This window comes from Ovis aries, chromosome 7 (assembly GCF_016772045.2).
Source record: "Ovis aries strain OAR_USU_Benz2616 breed Rambouillet chromosome 7, ARS-UI_Ramb_v3.0, whole genome shotgun sequence".
Taxonomy (NCBI): Eukaryota; Metazoa; Chordata; class Mammalia; order Artiodactyla; family Bovidae; genus Ovis; species Ovis aries.
The window spans coordinates 18,738,955-18,756,724 of NC_056060.1; the positions used below are offsets into that span (position 1 = coordinate 18,738,955).

Below are 17,770 nucleotides of genomic sequence, written 5' to 3' on the forward strand. Positions count from 1 at the left end.
AATGTGATGTTTTGATGCATGTATAAACACTGTGAAATGATTATCACAATCAAACTAAGAAACATGTCCACCATCTCCCATTTTTGTCAAAAATTTTAAAAAGATTTTTAAAAAGCACAGATAGGTATCAGAAACCCATAGAGTGAAACAGTAAGCTATCAACAGCAAGAGACAGAAGACCCTACCTGAGCAAAACAAGGAGCTGCAAATAAGAATAAATGTACATACTGGGGACCATGGAACAATTAAAGAGTATGAAGTCACAACATGGAGGGTCTTGAAAAAGAGAAATATGTTTAATCAGGAGGTTATTGAGTGATTATTACTGAGCAGGAAACTGACATAAAGAAAGAAGTATATGAAGATGATGATTTTGATACTAAGGGCAGAGTGAGTTACATGGAATAACAGACTGATATCGATGATGGATCTGTTTACTATAAGAGAAATGTGTGAGAGCAAGAAACAGAGCTAAAATGAAACAGTAGGAATGTACAGAAAGGCAGAGATGTAAGAATCATTCGTAAGGAAAAACAATGGAAACATTTTTGTAAAAAGGTTAAAGTGAAGGGTAAGCCATATATGATTATGGTTTCTAGCCCAGAAACTACAAGAAAGGTAACAGAGAAAAAGAGCAGTTGGTTAGTTAAAGACAGTAGGGGAATCTGGCTAACGTCACTTTGGGCAAACTGAGTTGAAAACTACAGTAGAATACCTAGAAAGAGATGCTTTTTAAGCAGTTAAAATTATAGGCAGCACTAGAGCATTGGTCATAAGCTCTTTGATTAATACTGACCATCTCATTAACTAAAAATCTTGGTCTAATCAATTTCCTTATAATATCTTGTACATTATCTTCCTTATCAACATTCTCCTAGGCAAAGACTGCCATTATTTTTTTTTTTAAAGAGAGAATATAAAGTATCACTTTAATTTATATTGGATAATCATTTTTTCTTTTTTTTAATTTATTTACTTTTAATTGGAGGATAATTGCTTTACAATATTGCATTGGTTTCAGCCATGTATCACCATGAATCAGCCATAGGTACACGTATGTCCCCTCCTTCTTAAACCTCCCTCCCACCTTCCACCCTATCCCACCCCTCTAGGTTCTCACAGAGCGCCAGATGTGAGCTCCCTGTGTCATACAGCAAATTTCTATCAGCTATCTAATTTTAGATTAATTGGCCATTTTAATCTATATTAATATTCTAATCTTACATTAATACGATAATGTATATGTCTCAGTGCTACTCTCTCAGTTGGTCCCACCCTCTCCTTCCCCCACTGTGGCCACAAGTCTGCTCTCCCTGTTTGTGTCTCTACTGCTGCCTACAAAAACATAAAATTCAATTTGGACAAGGGCTGTATATATTATATTTACCATGGATTTTCCAACTTGATAATTATCTGGATTAAGATTTATTTTCCTGAAGAAATCCTGAATGTTAAATTTGGATGGAATAATATTTCGGGGAAGTAGTACATGGAAATGGCTCACAAAATCCTGAAAAACAAAAAGAAAATATTGTAAAATCACAAGAGAATTATATGCAAACAAGATCCCAAACAAGCTAATTGTCCTTTTATTGATTTCTGTCTCATTAAACAGGGTGAAACCAAGAAATTACCTGTTAATTTAAAATATTACAAGAAGTTAATTAATTAGCAAAATGGGGGGTAGAGATTTCTATATATTTTGTTATCAAAGCAGAAGAAAAGAAGGACAGAAACTAATTCTCCCTTTGAAAAAGCTATACTAAAGACCAAAGAAAAAGTTAGTTAATAAGGTTTTGAAATTTTTAGCAGAAAAATAAGGAAAGGTGGCAGCTATTTCAGGTTATAATGGAAAATAAAGCTTTCCCTCAACAGTAAAGATGTGCTCAGCTTCTGAAAAGCTTCAAAATAATTTCTATACCCATATCAGCTGCAGCCCATGAGAACAGCTGATGAAAGCCTTGTTGACAGCATACTATGAAAGATAATTCTGCTGAGAAACCTTTAGGGAAAATCAAAAGGGATCTTTTCTTTTGAACTAGATTGCTCTGATTATAGTATTTCAGTTACTGGAGTAATCACTGTGAAGAACTGCCATGTTATGAGTAAACTTATAAAAGCAAACATTCAGATCAAATGAGAAGAGCCAAGAAGTGGAATCTATTAGAACACAAGCTTAATGATATTGCTGTCAGTCAATGGAAACGAGCATTCTCTATCCCTCTTCAATTCTGTATATGAAAGACAGAATGGGGAGAAATAAACAAGTGAGTCAAAAATGAAAAATAAGCAAGACACAGGACTAATTTACTTGGTGTACATATATATTTAAATATCACTATAAAAGCATAACCTGGAAAGAATATTTGCAGCTGTATCCTGACTGGCGAATTCGAACTGTCTCCAGCATCCCAGTGTACCGAAGCTGTCTAAGCACCAAGGCATCATTGAACCTTAAAGGTAACTAAAACAAAGCAAACAGAAAAAGGGTTAACCCAGAAGAACAGATCTCCAAATTTATGTTTTCTAAGTATAGTTAAATTCTGAATATCTAGGAACTGACTGGAGGTTGTCTGATTAAGATACAGCAGAGTCAATGAGACATTCTTACCTCCACAACTGGTAGCTTCAGAAAAGTTCTGCCTGCCTGCCTAAAGGGAAAAAAAGAGACACCAAGCTTCCAGGCTTCACTACTTGCAGAAGAAAAGTGCCCTCAGAACTCAAAAGGAAATGTTGCTTCCCACAGGCCACAGAGTTTCAGTTCAGTTCAGTTGCTTAGTCGTGTCTGATTCTTTGCGACCCCATGAATCGCAGCACGCCAGGCCTCCCTGTCCATCACCATCTCCCGGAGTTCACTCAGACTCACGTCCATCGAGTCCGTGATGCCATCCAGCCATCTCATCCTCGGTTGTCCCCTTCTCCTCCTGCGCCCAATCCCTCCCAGCATCAGAGTCTTTTCCAATGAGTCAACTCTTCACATGAGGTGGCCAAAGTACTGGAGCTTCAGCTTTAGCATCTTTAGTCACTATAAAATTTGTAACAAGATTAACCTACTTATACATAGTTAAGAGTGTATTTTTGTTAAGATTTTACCCACCATCTCACTCAGAAACCACCCACTCTATAAGCTTCCAGTTGCCTTAACTTGAGAGCTGACAGATTGATCTTCTATGACTAGTGCAAGATTAAGAGCAGTTTATCTTCCTAAATAGTTTTTGCTGATGATCCTGTAAGTTCAGTTCAGATCAGTTGCTCAGTCGTGTCCGACTCTTTGCAACCCCATAAACTGCAGCACACCAGGCCTCCCTGTCCATCACCAACTCCCGGAGTCCACCCAAACCCATGTACATCAAGTCAATGATGCCATCCAACAATTTCATCCTCTTTCGTCCCTTTCTCCTCCTGCCCCAATCTTCCCCAGCATCAGGGTCTTTTCCAATGAGTCAGCTCTTCGCATGAGGTGGCCAAAATATTGGAGTTTCAGCTTCAACATCAGTCCTTCCAATGAACACCCAGGACTGATCTCTTTTAGGATGTATTGGTGGGATCTCCTTGCAGTCCAAGGGCCTCGCAAGAGTCTTCTCCAACACCACAGTTCAAAAGCATCAATTCTTTGGCACTCAGTTTTCTTTATAATCCAACTCTCACATCCATACATGACCACAGGAAAAACCATAGCCTTGACTAGATGGACCTTTGTTGGCAAAGTAATGTCTCTGCTTTTTAATATACTGTCTAGGTTGGTCATAACTTTTCTTCCATGGAGTAAGTGTCTTTTAATTTCATGGCTGCAATCACCATCTGCAGTGATTTTGGAGCCCCCCCAAAATAAAGTCAGCCACTGTCTCCACTGTTTCCCCATCTATCTGCCATGAAGTGATGGGAACAGATGCCATGATCTTCATTTTCTGAACGTTGAGCTTTAAGCCAGCTTTTCCATTATCCTCTTTCACTTTCATCAAGAGGCTCTGTAGTTCTTCACTTTCTGCCATAAGGGTGGTGTCATCTGCATATCTGAGGTTATTGATATTTCACCCGGCAATCTTGATTCCAGCTTGTGCTTCCTCCAGCCCATTGTTTCTCATGATGTACTCTGCATATAAGTTAAATAAGCAGAGTGACAATATACAACCTTGATGTACTCCTTTTCCTATTTGGAACCAGTCTGTTGTTCCATGTCCAGTTCTAACTGTTGCTTCCTGACCTGCATATAGGTTTCTTAAGAGGCAGGTCAGGTGGTCTGGTATTCCCATCTCTTTCAGAATCCTCTAAGACACCCTGGGAAATAAAAAATCCCTATAGTCCCTCATCACCAGTCACTCCTAGGTATCTCTTAGGCGTGTTTTTAGACATCCAAAAGAAGATATATTTGAAATTTCTGGTATTTCTTATTTTCTAAATACCATTTTCAATTTTCCACTAAGGAAATCCCAAACGTTTTCCTGCAGAAAGATATGGTATACCAACTATCAAGAGAAAAGTCAAGTGGGCAGCTTATGTTAAATAATAATAGCAGTTAATGTTTATTTAGTACTTATTCTGTGTTCTTAAATACCTTATTAATTGAACTCTTTGTAGAACAAGGTCTCAATAACAGGGACTCAAATTTCTCTATAACTATAAATAAAACAGTTTCCCTTTTTGTCACCATAAAAGAACCAACCATTAAGGAATAGCTAACATTTACTAAGCACTTAGTAGGGGCCAGGAATATTCTAAGTACTACATAGGTTTCTTCTCAGGTACTCATGAAACAGTTATGAGTTGTCCTACAATTATAGTATATTCTTACACAGATGAAATTATTTAAGGCACAGAGAAGTCATACAACTCATTTAAGACCACAAAACTTGTAACTGGCAAAGCTGGAGACTGCTTCTTAAGAATTAAGAAAGCTGAATCTAATTTCCTACTACATTTCAGAAGTTTGGGCTGGAACTATTTTTTCCTATGATGGACATAAATGATTACACTTACTAGATATATTTTGCAAAGCTCTAATTAGGGGAACTGTCACATAAAACAAGAAGGAAATCAAAAATGTCCACAGTAACCTATTTTAAAGACAAGAATCTAAACATGAAAAATGCCAGGCAAGTTCTGTAAGAGGGATTAACACCTTATGTCTGAACAAGATATTAATTTAGGGTAACAAAAGTTGCAAAAAATTATTTTGTATAATGGAATTTCAAGAGATTTTTGCTTCTACATGTAGCAGATGCTAAATTCTAGAAAATGCTAAATTGAGCTCATATAAATATTTCATAGGCAGGTAAGTGAGAAAATTCGGAGAAAGTGATGGCAACCCACTCCACTAGTCTTGCCTGGAAAATCCCATGGATGGAGGAGCCTGGTAGGCTGCAGTCCATGGGGTCGCTAGGAGTCGGACATGACTGAGTGACTTCCCTTTCACTTTTCACTTTCATGCATTGGAGAAGGAAATGGCAACCCACTCCATTGTTCTTGCCTGGAGAATCCCAGGGACTGGGGAGCCTGGTGGGCTGCCGTCTATGGGGTCACACAGAGTCGGACATGACTGAAGCAACTTAGCAGCAAGTGAGAAAATTAGAAAGATATCGATAGAATATCCAGAACACTGTTTTCCTTACAAAGATTATAAACAGCTCTTCACTTCCACATATCCTTCTTAGAACGAATTTACAGTTTGGTTTGAAGTAAGCTGAGCTAGAACCTCTCATTTAAGGGACATTCTTACCTTTTCAGCATTAGAGCGAATGCACTTTACAAAATACGGTTCTGCTTGACCAAGTGTTTCCATCAGTTTGCTTAATGATGCCTGCAATACAAAGCAATATAGTTAGCACTGTCTCTCATTCCAAACTGGAAAGAAATGACTTATGATGTTGGTAAAATATGCAAAAACAAGTGATAAACACAGAACCAGGTTTGTTTCTGAAAAGCAAATTGTGTACAATGCCATACTGATTAAACTGAGGCCAGTTAAGGACAAGGATGGCAGTTTAACCTTAAAGCTGAGAGACTGGCAATGGTAAATACTGTAAATAATTTTACAGTCATCTAAATATATAACGGGGGCTTCGCAGATGGCTATATGGTAAAGAGTCCACCTGCCAACAGGCAACGTTTCAATCCCTGGTTTGGGAAGATCCCCTGGAAAAGGAAATGGCAATCTACTCCAGTATTATTGCCTGGGGAATCCTCTATGGATAGAGGAGCCTCGCAGGTTATAGTCCTTGGGGTCCCAAAGAGTTGGACATGACTTAGCAACTACACAAGTCTACAATAAATTTTTTACTTTTCTTCAGATTTCATGAAACAATTTTATTCAAATGCATGCAGTATTAGAAAGCAACTTTGGGAAAACCATTCAGTAGGGCAGCAGTCCCCAACCTTTCTGACACAAAGGACCAGGTTCATGGAAGACAGTTTTTTCATGAACTGGAGCCAGGGGGGAGGGGGATAGTTTCATGATGATTCAAGTGCATTACACTGATTGTGAACTTTATTTCTATTATCATGACATCAGCTCCACCTCAGATTATCAGGCATTAGATCTCAGAGGCTGGGGACTCCTGCAGTAGAATATCCAGGAAGGCAGTAGTCTCCTGTTTCAATTTTAACCTTTAAGTATGTAACAATGTTCCCTCTTCCATTTCTGATGCTGATTATTTGTGCTTTGCCTATTTTTTCCAGGTTAGTCTAACTGGAGGTTTATAAATTTTCTGATATTTTCAAAGAACCAGCTTTTTAATTTCATTAGGTTTTCTCTTATTATTTTTCTGTTTTTCATTTCATTGATGTTTCTACTTTATAATTTCACTCCTGTTTGCTTTGGGTTTGATGTTTTTCTTTTTCTAGTTTCCTAGGGTAGAACCTTAGATTACTGACTTGAGGCCTTTTCATTTTTTATTTCATTGATTGTTTCTACTTTATCATTTCACTCCTGTTTGCTTTGGGTTTAATGTTCTTGTTTTTCTAGTTTTCTAGGGAAGAACCTTAGATTACTGATGTGAGGCTTTTACTTTTTCCAATAAGAGAATTTATTGTTATAAATTAACCTTGGAATACTACTTTAGCTGCACTGTACAAATTTTGATGCTTTATTCTCATTTATTTTTAAAATACTTTAAAATTTTTCCTTCCCCTTGACTATATAAAGAGTTACAATAGTATAAACTTACATTTAGCCCCTCCCTTCTTTTGTGCTACTCTGTCCATATGTCTTCTTTGTACCTTACAACATACTATTATTTTGTCTTCTACAATCAATTAACTTTTTTTAAAGGTTCAAAGAAGAAAAAACTTTTTATAGTTACATTCTGTCCTTCTGGCAATCTTAATGTTTTGTATAGATCCAAATTCTGTGTTTTCTCATCATTTTTATCCCAAATTTAGCATTCTTATATTGTAGATTTCCTGGAACTGAAATCTCTCAACTTTTGTTTGTCTAAAAAAGTCTCTAACCTTCATTACTCACTTGTACAGAGAATTTTAGAGTGACAATTTTTTTTTCTTTCAGGCTTTTAAAAATAGTACTCTTGAATTCTGGTTTTCATAGTTTATGATGAGAAACATATTGTTATTCTTATTTTCATTTCATAGAACATAAATATCTTTTTTTCTTTGGTTGTATTTAAAATTTTCTTTTTAAACTGGCTTTAGCAATTTGATGTGATGTTATCTTGATATGCTTGGCGGTGGGGGGGTGTTTTGCTTGGGACTTGTTGAGTTTCTTTGATATTTGAGCTCATATTATTCATAAAAATCAGAAAATATTTTTGTCATTATTTCTTCAAAATTTTTTCTGTATCCCCCTCTTTTGCCTTTCCTTCTTAGATGTCAATTACATCTATGTTCAATAACTTAATATTTTCCCACAAGCTACTAATGCTTTTTTTCATTTTTTTCCCCATCATTATTTATTACATCTCTCTGCATTTTAAAGTAAGTGTAAACTCTAATTCACTACTTCGGCACTAATCCCAACTAGTTTATCTCATTTCCAAATATTACAATTTTAATCTCTGAAATGATTAATCATTTGAGTCTTTTTCCTATCTTCTATTTTTTTCTCATTATTATTCACATTTTTCTTATATCTCTGGACATATTTATATGGTTTATAATAGCTATTTGAGATCCTCATCTACTATTTCCATCATCTCTGTTTTTACAATCTATTTCTAATGATTAATTTTTCTGTCTTGTTATGGGTGGTTCTTTCCCTGATTCTTCACATGCCTAATAATTTCAGATTGGACACTGGAGTGATTTTATATTCTTTGATTTTGCTGTATTTCTTTAAAGAGCAACAGACAGTTGCCCCTGGGGTTGAGTTACACTGGATCGTTTTGACTCTTTCAGGACTTACTTTTATTAAGCTTTGTGAGGGTAGGTTCAGAGCAAAACCTTCTGCATTTGCTTGGGCTCCCTCTTCCTGGGCTACAGCAAACTATCTTTGTGCAGTAACCTGGGACTTGCCTCATTTATTTCCCTTTTCTCAGAGATCAGAATCCTGTAATGCTTACTGTCTGATAACTAAAAACACTCTATTTTTACCTTTTGCCTAGTTTTCTAGATGTTCATAATAGAAGGGCAATTCCTATATCAGTTAATCCTTCATGAGTTCTACAATTTCACTTTAATGAAAATAAACATTCATTCACAAGAAGGGTGTGAAGTCATAGACATCTGGCTGCCATCTATCTCCATCACTTCTAATTTCCTCATCTGTACAATAAGAATGATGGTATTTATTTCACAGAATTGGAGGAAAAACAGATAATGCATATGTATAAATATTTAATAAGGAATATGGAAAATGTAGTACATTCATCATTATGTTTCTGGATGGTAAATGACTTTCATTTGTTTTTGTTCACTGTATTTTCTAAATAATGAAAAGTTTAGAAAAATTAATTCATTACTCACAATATTTAACAATGTATTAGAAACATTACAGATGACTCTTTGTAAATGTTAAATACAATACATGAATATAATCTGAAAATATCCATAATTCCTGAATTTGGGGGATTTTAAGGGACATTATAAGACTATAATTAAGCTTTTATTATAGTAGCTATAATGGGCATTCTTCAGATTAAAGACTGAGTTTGATAAAGAGGCACCTGTAAAAGAACCAAGATGATAAAACAAAGGACACAACAGCTTAATGGTTCTAGTCTTCCTAATCATGCAAAGGAGACTAATGTGTCCTTAGATAAATAGGGCCAAGCAACACCTCTCTCTTTTTAAATAATCAAATACCATTAACCCATAGGATTGTGATTTAAGAAGGTTTGTGTAAAATTCATGGCAGAGCTTCCAACATATATTCAATTGTCTTTCCTTTAACTTTATTAGGACCTAGTAAGTTATTTGGCTCTTAAATCTTATATATATATATATATATATTTTTTTTTTGAAGAAAAAACATTTGACTAAGTAGCTTTTATAGAATCAAATTTTTCTCTGGGCCTATGGTGAAAATTGTCTAAAATAAAATGACATTTCTAGCTTATAGGTCGGCGAAGGCAATGGCACCCCACTCCAGTACTCTTGCCTGGAAAATCCCATGGACAGAGGAGCCTGGTGGGCTGCAGTCCATGGGGTCACTAAGAGTCGGACACGACTGAAGCGACATAGCAGCAGCAGCAGCAGCTTATAGGTTGAGGAACTGTGCTTATATAAATCAAACAAGATCATATCCAGTGACATGTTATTAGATAATTTACATTTAGATATCCTGGATTAAAAAGGAGCACTGGAAAAGTGCTAAAAAATAGAAATATAGCTGCTACTAAGCTGCTAAGTCACTTCAGTCGTGTCCGACTCTGTGCGACCCCATAGATGGCAGCCCACCAGGCTCCCCCGTCCCTGGGATTCTCCAGGCAAGAACACTGGAGTGGGTTGCCATTTCCTTCTCCAATGCATGAAAGTGAAAAGTGAAAGTAAAGTCATTCAGTCATGTCCGACTCTTAGCGACCCCATGGACTGCAGCCCACCAGGCTCCTCTGTCCATGGGATTTTCCAGGCAAGAGTACTGGAGTGGGGTGCCATTGCCTTCTCTGGAAATATAGCTATCAGTAGATAAAGAAATTTTTAGTTAACAATGCTTTAGTTAGTACTGCTTCTGTGAGTGATAAAGGACAAGATAGAATAAAGTTATCTAAAACACCATTACCCTTCAGATTTTCAGCTCATTTTCATAAATATCTAGCAAATGAACAGAATATTAGAGACAATCTGATAAGAACAGGAAAAATGAAGAGTATTTTGAAATTAATTCTGGAGGCGATTTGGTTAATTTATTATGATCGTATTTATTCCTAAATGCACAGTCATAATAAGATGATCTAGATTCCTATATATACAAAACTAAAATAGAAAGTCAAGAAAAATCTTACAATTCCATTTAGTTAAATAATGATGGAAGTAGCATGAGGTTTAAATATACAGAGAAAAAAAACATACATCATTGTATTAACAGTGCCACATCTGGGCAGTCAACTTTCTGGTGCTTTTCTCTTCAAGCTGAATATAACGAATTCCTCTTTGGGATACGTACTACCCAGAGATGAACAAAAGCACCTGATTTTTCTCCCATCTTTGGTACTTCCAACCAAAAGGACCATTCTACATAACTTTTTAGTCACATGAATCTTGCAGATCACTTTGACCTTATGATTTCAATCTGAACAAAATAGATTCCTCTTTGTTAAAAATAAAAGGGAAGAAAAGTAAATAGGAAATAACCTGAAACTGGGCACTGATGCTGGGAGGTTTCTTCTTCTTGTGCAAATGAAGAAGAGACTTGGTAATGCGATCCTGTAGGGTCAATCTTGTCAGATGCTTTAAAGACTTTACTTCTAGCAAATGCTGAAAAACAGAGGGAAGAAATAAAATTCTTCACATAAATTGATCTAAGAATAGGAAAAACAAAGTTGTAAGCCAGTGTTTATTATTCCTATGCATGACTGTGGTGAATATGGGAGATTAATATTCAATATCCACTCTACCCATCTTCTGCTTTCTGGCAGAAGGTGATCAGCTAAAAAGAAACTGCATTTCTCAAACTCTTACATCTCAGTTTCTGGATGTGATTTAAGTTCCACAATTCCCACACATTAAACTGGGAAGGTCTAACCAAGGCAGATTCAAGGGATTAGATCTGATAGACACAGTGCCTGAAGAACTATGGATAGAGGTTTGTGACATTGTACAGGAGGCAGGGATCAATACCATCCCCAAGGAAAAGAAATGCAAAAAGACAAAATGGCTATCTGAGGAGGCCTTACAAATAGCTGTGAGAAGAAGAGAAGCAAAAGGCAAGGGAGAAAAGGAAAGATAAACCCATTTGAATGCAGAGTTCCAAAGGATAGCAAGGAGAGATAAGAAAGCCTTCCACAGTGATCAATGCAAAGAAATAGAGAAAAACAATAAAATGGGAAAGTCTAGAGATTTCTTCAAGAAAATCAGAGCTACCAGTGGAACATTTCATGCAAAGATGGGCACAATAAAGGACAGAAATGGTATGGACCTAACAGAAGCAGAAGATATTAAGAAGAGGTGGCAAGAATACACAGAAGAACTGTACACAAAAGATCTTCACGACCCAGATAATCACGGTGTGATCACCAACCTAGAGCCAGACATCCTGGAATGCGAAGTCAAGTGGGCCTTAGGAAGCATCACTACGAACAAAGCTAGTGGAGGTGATGGAATTCCAGTTGACCTATTTGAAATCCTGAAAGATGATGCTGTGAAAGTGTTGCACTCAATATGCCAGCAAATTTGGAAAACTCAGCAGTGGCCACAGGACTGGAAAAGGTCAGTTCTCATTCCAATCCCAAAGAAAAGCAACACCAAAGAATGCTCAAACTACCACATTTTTGCACTCATCTGACATGCTAGTAGAGTAATGCTCAAAATTCTCCAAACCAGGCTTCAGCAGGACATGAACTGTGAACTTCCAGATGTTCAAGCTGGTTTTAGAAAAGGTAGAGGAACCAGAGATCAAATTGCCAACATCCACTGGAGCATCAAAAAAGCAAGAGAGTTCCAGAATAACATCTACTTCTGCTTTATTGACTATGCCAAAGGCTTTGACTGTGTGGACCACAACAAAGTATGGAAAATTCTTAAAGAGATGGGACTATCAGACCACCTGACCTGCCTCTTGAGAAATCTGTATGCAGGTCAGGAAGCAACAGTTAGACTGCACATGGAACAACTGACTGGTTCCAAATAGGAAAAGGAGTACGTCAAGGCTGTATATTGTCACCCTGCTTATTTAACTTATATGCAGACTACATCATGAGAAACATTGGGCTGGATGAAGCACAAGCTGGAATCAAGATGCTGCTGCTGCTGCTAAGTCACTTCAGTTGTGTCCGACTCTGTGCGACCCCGTAGACGGCAGCCCACCAGACTCCCCAGTCCCTGGGATTCTCCAGGCAAGAACACTGGAGTGGGTTGCCATTTCCTTCTCCAATGCATGAAAGTGAAAAGTGAAAGTGAAGTAGCTCAGTCGTGTCCGACTCTTAGCGACCCCATGGACTGCAGCCTACCAGGCTCCTCCATCCATGGGATTTTCCAGGCAAGAGTACTGGAGTGGGGTGCCATTGCCCTCTCTCTTTGCCCTATTCATAGACATTCCTGGAAAATTCAGTGTTTGTTAAAATCGTGCCACATCAGAATTGTGTTAATATGTAAAACAGAATGGGTTGGAGATATATCATCACTAACAACTTTTCACTTACAGGAATCTTGGTGGGACATCAAGATGGCCGGGAGAAATATCAATAACCTCAGATATGCAGATGACACCACCTTATGGCAGAAAGCGAAGAAAACTAAAGAGCCTCTTGAGGAAAGTGAAAGAGGAGAGTGAAAAAGTTGGCTTAAAACTCAACATTCAGAAAACTAAGACCATGGCATCTGGTCCCATCACTTCATGGCAAATAGATGGGGAAACAGTGGAAATAGTGACAGACTTTATTTTGGGGGGCTCCAAAATCACTGCAGATGGTGACTGCAGCCATGAAATTAAAAGATGCTTACCTCTTAGAAGAAAAGTTATGACCAACCTGGACAGCATATTAAAAGCAGAGACATTACTTTGCCAACAAACATCCATCTAGTCAGATCTATGGTTTTTCCAGTAGTCATGTATGTATGTGAGAGTTGGACTATAAAGAAAGCTGAGCCCCGAGAATTGATGCTCTTGAACTGTGGTGTTGGAGAAGACTCTTGAGAGTCCCTTGGACTGCAAGGAGATTCAACCAGTCCGTCCTAAAGGAAATCAGTCCTCAATATTCATTGGAAGGACTGATGTTGAAGCTGAAACTCCAATACTTTGGCCACCTGATGCAAAGAACTGACTCACTGGAAAAGACCCTGACACTGGGAAAGATTGAAGGCAGGAGGAGAAGGGGACGACAGAGGATGGGATGGCTGGACAGCATCACCAACTCAATGGACATGAGTTTGAGTAAACTCTGGGAGTTGGTGATGGACAGGGAGGCCTGGGGTGCTGCAGCCCATGGGGTTGCAAAGAGTCAGACATTGCTGAACTACTGAACTGAACTGATTGAATCAAGGCAGAGGGTTTGGCTACTAGCTTGTTTCTGCCACCAAACACGTATACAAAAGTACTTCAGTCTTCCGTGGCCAGTGTCCAGGCACTACTTCTGAGAGTGTTGAGAGGCAGCATGCAGGGCATCTGTGTTGTCAGCGCAATTCTAGTAAAAGCACCTTAGTACAGAAGCCAATAATTATAGCAGCTTCTCCATGAGCCTGGAAGCAGGTGCAAAGATCGCAGCTTCCTCATTTGCTAGCTTTTGGAGTATAGCTGAGGTCAGTTCTGCTCTCTAACTTCTGATGATTTCGGTAAGCACCACTTTGAATTAAGACCCTTTATACTTAAAAAGGGGGCTTCCCTGGTGGGTCAGATGGTAAAGAATCTACCCTCAATGCAAAAGATCTGGATTCATTCCCTAGGTTAGGAAGATCCCCTGGAGAAGGGAAGGGCTACCCACTCCAGTATTCTTGCCTAGAGAATTCCATGCACAGAGGAGCCTGGTGGGCTACAGTTCATGGGGTTGCAAAGAGCTGGACACCAAGGAGCAGTATTTTCTTCTTTTACTACTTAAACATATCCACAGTGATTATTAACTTGCAATTGAATCCTGACCTATAGAGGCAATAAATTAAATTCAATCCCTAGACTATACAGTAAGTAAGCCAGGAACACATAAACAGGAAAAAAAAATACAGTCCCTTATCAACCTGCATCCTTAAGTCCTAATTATTAATCTTCATAAGTTAGGAGTTACACATAAAGCAACTGAAGAATACAAAACAGGGTATTAGTAAAGGATTTTGGAGCTCCTTTTAGCCAATCACTAACCAATTTTGAAAATCCTACTAATTTACGGCAGTGAGTTTGTCAATGGAAAGAACATATCTATACTGATGCACAACCTTATGTTATTTATAAAGCAGAAAAAGTTTCATTGTATGAGAAGCAGAGATTTGAGTTAAAAGCATAATATAGAAGACTAAACAGTTTTAATTTTGACAATATAAACATCAAAAAATAAAAACTTCCAAGTGGTAATATAAGTATAATACACATTTAAATGATTCCACCTAAGGAAAAAGAAATTTCCAACAAACACTTATCATCTATATATAAGAATGGTAAAAAAAAAAAAAAAGCTTAAAAGAACATGTCCCATGATCATAAACGAGCAGAAGACTTCAACAGACAGTTCTCAAAATATACATGACAAGTAACATAATGAAAACCAATCTCGCTTTAATCAAAGAAACACACCTTTTCTTTAAGGAGATTTATTGCACATTCAATTGGCAAACATATAAAGACTGATCAAATTCAGTATACATAAAACAGGCATATTTATGTATTGTTCTTAGGAGTGAAAATCCTTATTAACTTCCTGATATTAAGCAATTTCATGTCTAGGTATTTATCTAAGGAAAGACAGAATATAACTTGTGACAATGTACTTCAAAAATATAGTGAAAAATTCTGACTAGAGATAACGAACTACACGAAACTTTTTTCATGAAGTTCATCCACACAACTGAACACTGTACAGCTCCTAAAAATACTATAAACCTATATTCTGACATTGAAAAATATCTGCAAATACTCTTGACCAAAAAAAGTCACACAAAACAATAATATATTTACATAAATATATAATGGTATGCGTGTGTTAAATTTTCAGTTTTTACTTAAGTTGAAATCCTTCCCTTCAGGAATTTAATTGGAAAAGTCAAACAAACAAAAAAACCCAATACAAAATATCCACATTCATTCTTATCTCCAGATCTTTCCAATTTTTTCATTTGTTTGGAATATTAGACCTTTAAACGGGTTAATTTCTCTTAGTATTCAACTTATAGCTTAAATACCCAAATTTTTTCGTAAAGTTATTACTTGCATACCCCAAAAGCAGCCTACCTGTATGCTAATAATATGTCATTTCATCTTCCTCTTTGCATATAATATCATCTAAATCTTTTACTGTTTTTCTCTTTCTCTGAAAGAATCACTACAAGAGAGCAAGAGTTCTTGGACTAGACTGTCTATCCCTGCACTAACAATGTCTAAAACAGTGTCTGGTTCTGCATGTGCCGTGCTCAGTTGCTCAGTCGTGTCTGACTCTTTGCAACCCCACAGAATGTAGCCCACCAGGCTCTGCTGTCCACAGAGATGCTCCAGGCAAGAATACTGGAGTGGGTTGCCACGCCCTCCTCCAGGGGATCTTCCCAACCCAGGGACTGAACCCAGGGTTGGGTCAATCTCCCACATTGCAGGCAGATTCTTTACCGTGTGAGCCACCAGGGAAGCCCCTGATTCTGCAAACTCAATAAATATTAGTTGGGTGAACAAACGAATGGTTAACAAGTAATGATTTTTCAACAGTGTTTCCTCAGACTTATGCCCATGAAACTCATCATGATTAGATCTATCAAGAAATATTCAATGATTACTACAGATCCGGTTCTATTCTAAGTGGTCAGAATACACTGCATTCAAGTACAAGGAAACGGACTATAAGGATATAAAAAAAAATTACAATCTCAGGGTTATTCCGACTTATGAAGATAAAACAGTGCAAGGAAGAATGGAGATATAAGGCAGAGCAGAACAAGGCAGTGGACAGGAGGCTAAGAATGCAAGAAAGAGAGAAAACCAGTTAAGGGACGGCTTCAACAGAACAGCATGATGTGACAAGGACTGAAATGCAGGTCCAAGATCTAGCAGGAAACAGATAACGGATTTAATTCCTTTCTTAGGTCTTCTGTTCATTATCTACTTTATTCCTTTCTTAACTCCATCTTCATTGTTTAGTTTATTCAGATTAGTCAATTCATTCTTTTTTAAACAATTATTTACTGCCTGCTGTGCAAGGTGCTGTAGATACAAAGATTAAGAAGATATTGCTCATGCTGTTAAAGAGAACTAAAATAGATAATAAACTTATCTTCAAGGTTTGAGCCTGAGTGACTACAAAATTCAGGAGGGGAGGGACACAGCAAAATCTCTTAGGGCATAAGTCTGAGATATGAGCAGGATGTCACAGTAGAGATGTACAACAGTGGAACTGCGGGTAAAAGACTAGAAATTTAAAGGCAGATCAAATTATAAAGATATATTTAATAGAAGTGATTGATGGTTTCAAGGTATGAGAGGGAAAGTATTTTCTAGAAGAAAAAAGTACTATCAAAACAGAACTATATTAACAGAGGGCTAAGGGCTGTTGGAGGTTACATGTGTTTAATATTTGCCTGTGTTTATTCAGAATTGTAAAAAAAAAAAAAAAAAGCATTCTAAATCCTGCCTTTATCGATAAAATGAGATGCTAGAGGTGCCCTTAATACAAGTGACTGAATCTTATTTCCAGTAGCAATAAAAGTTGTAGGAATATGTACATCAATGATTCACACTCAAGGTAAGAAAGCAGTTTCAGATTTCACAAAAGAGCAAAAGGGGAAAAAAGTTTAGGTTATCTGCATTGCTGCTGCTTCCTTCCACACCACGTATAAAACTAACTTAATGCAACAGAAAGAACTTGTTCAGAAATGACCATGGTCAATGAGGATCTAGGATCTGCTAATTTAATTTTATAAATATAAAAATTTATTTTGTCTTGGTTTGAACTAGACTGAAAGAAACAAGCAAAACATTCACTAAGCATAATTAGAAAAAATAAGGTATATTTAAATACGGGTAGGAAACAAAGATGAAGAGTGAGGTTACTAATCAAACTACACATTATACATATATGTATGTACACATATAAGCCACAAATTCAACTCTAACATTTTGGTAGAAAACATGAAAAAAATAATTATTTTACTGAATACTAATCATGCACATGGGCTGCCCTGGTGGCTCAGTGGTGAATACCTGCTGCCTATGCAGGAGGCAGAGGTTTGATCCCTGGGCCAGGAAGATCCTCTGGAGTAGGAAATGGCAACCTACTCCAGGATTCTTTTTTTTTCTCCCACTCCAGGATTCTTGCCTGGGAAATCCCATGGACAGAGGAGCCTGGTACACTCCAGTCCACAGGGTCACAAAAGAGCTGGACACGACTTAGCAACAACAATAATCATGCACATACCAAATATATGTATTTCTTCCTAACGTGTATTATCCCTCACATTACAAATGAAGAGACAGAAGTTAAGACAAGTTAGAGAATTTACTCCAAAGATCAGAGAGCAAGTAACAACAGATCCATCATTT

The 17,770-nt window shown here is 37.3% G+C and overlaps 1 protein-coding gene across 10 annotated transcripts in view; it reads right to left on the reverse strand.

Moving 5' to 3' along the window:
- MYO9A (myosin IXA) overlaps positions 1–17,770 on the reverse strand; it is a 245,425-nt gene that overhangs the window by 71,847 nt on the left and 155,808 nt on the right. For all 10 annotated transcript variants that reach the window (XM_060418900.1, XM_060418902.1, XM_060418897.1 and 7 more), the window contains 4 exons: positions 10,741–10,863; positions 5,717–5,797; positions 2,354–2,464; positions 1,388–1,510 (listed from right to left, as the gene is read on the reverse strand). In XM_060418900.1, the coding sequence (XP_060274883.1) occupies positions 1,388–1,510; positions 2,354–2,464; positions 5,717–5,797; positions 10,741–10,863 (438 nt within the window). The remainder of the gene's footprint in view (positions 1–1,387; positions 1,511–2,353; positions 2,465–5,716; positions 5,798–10,740; positions 10,864–17,770) is intronic.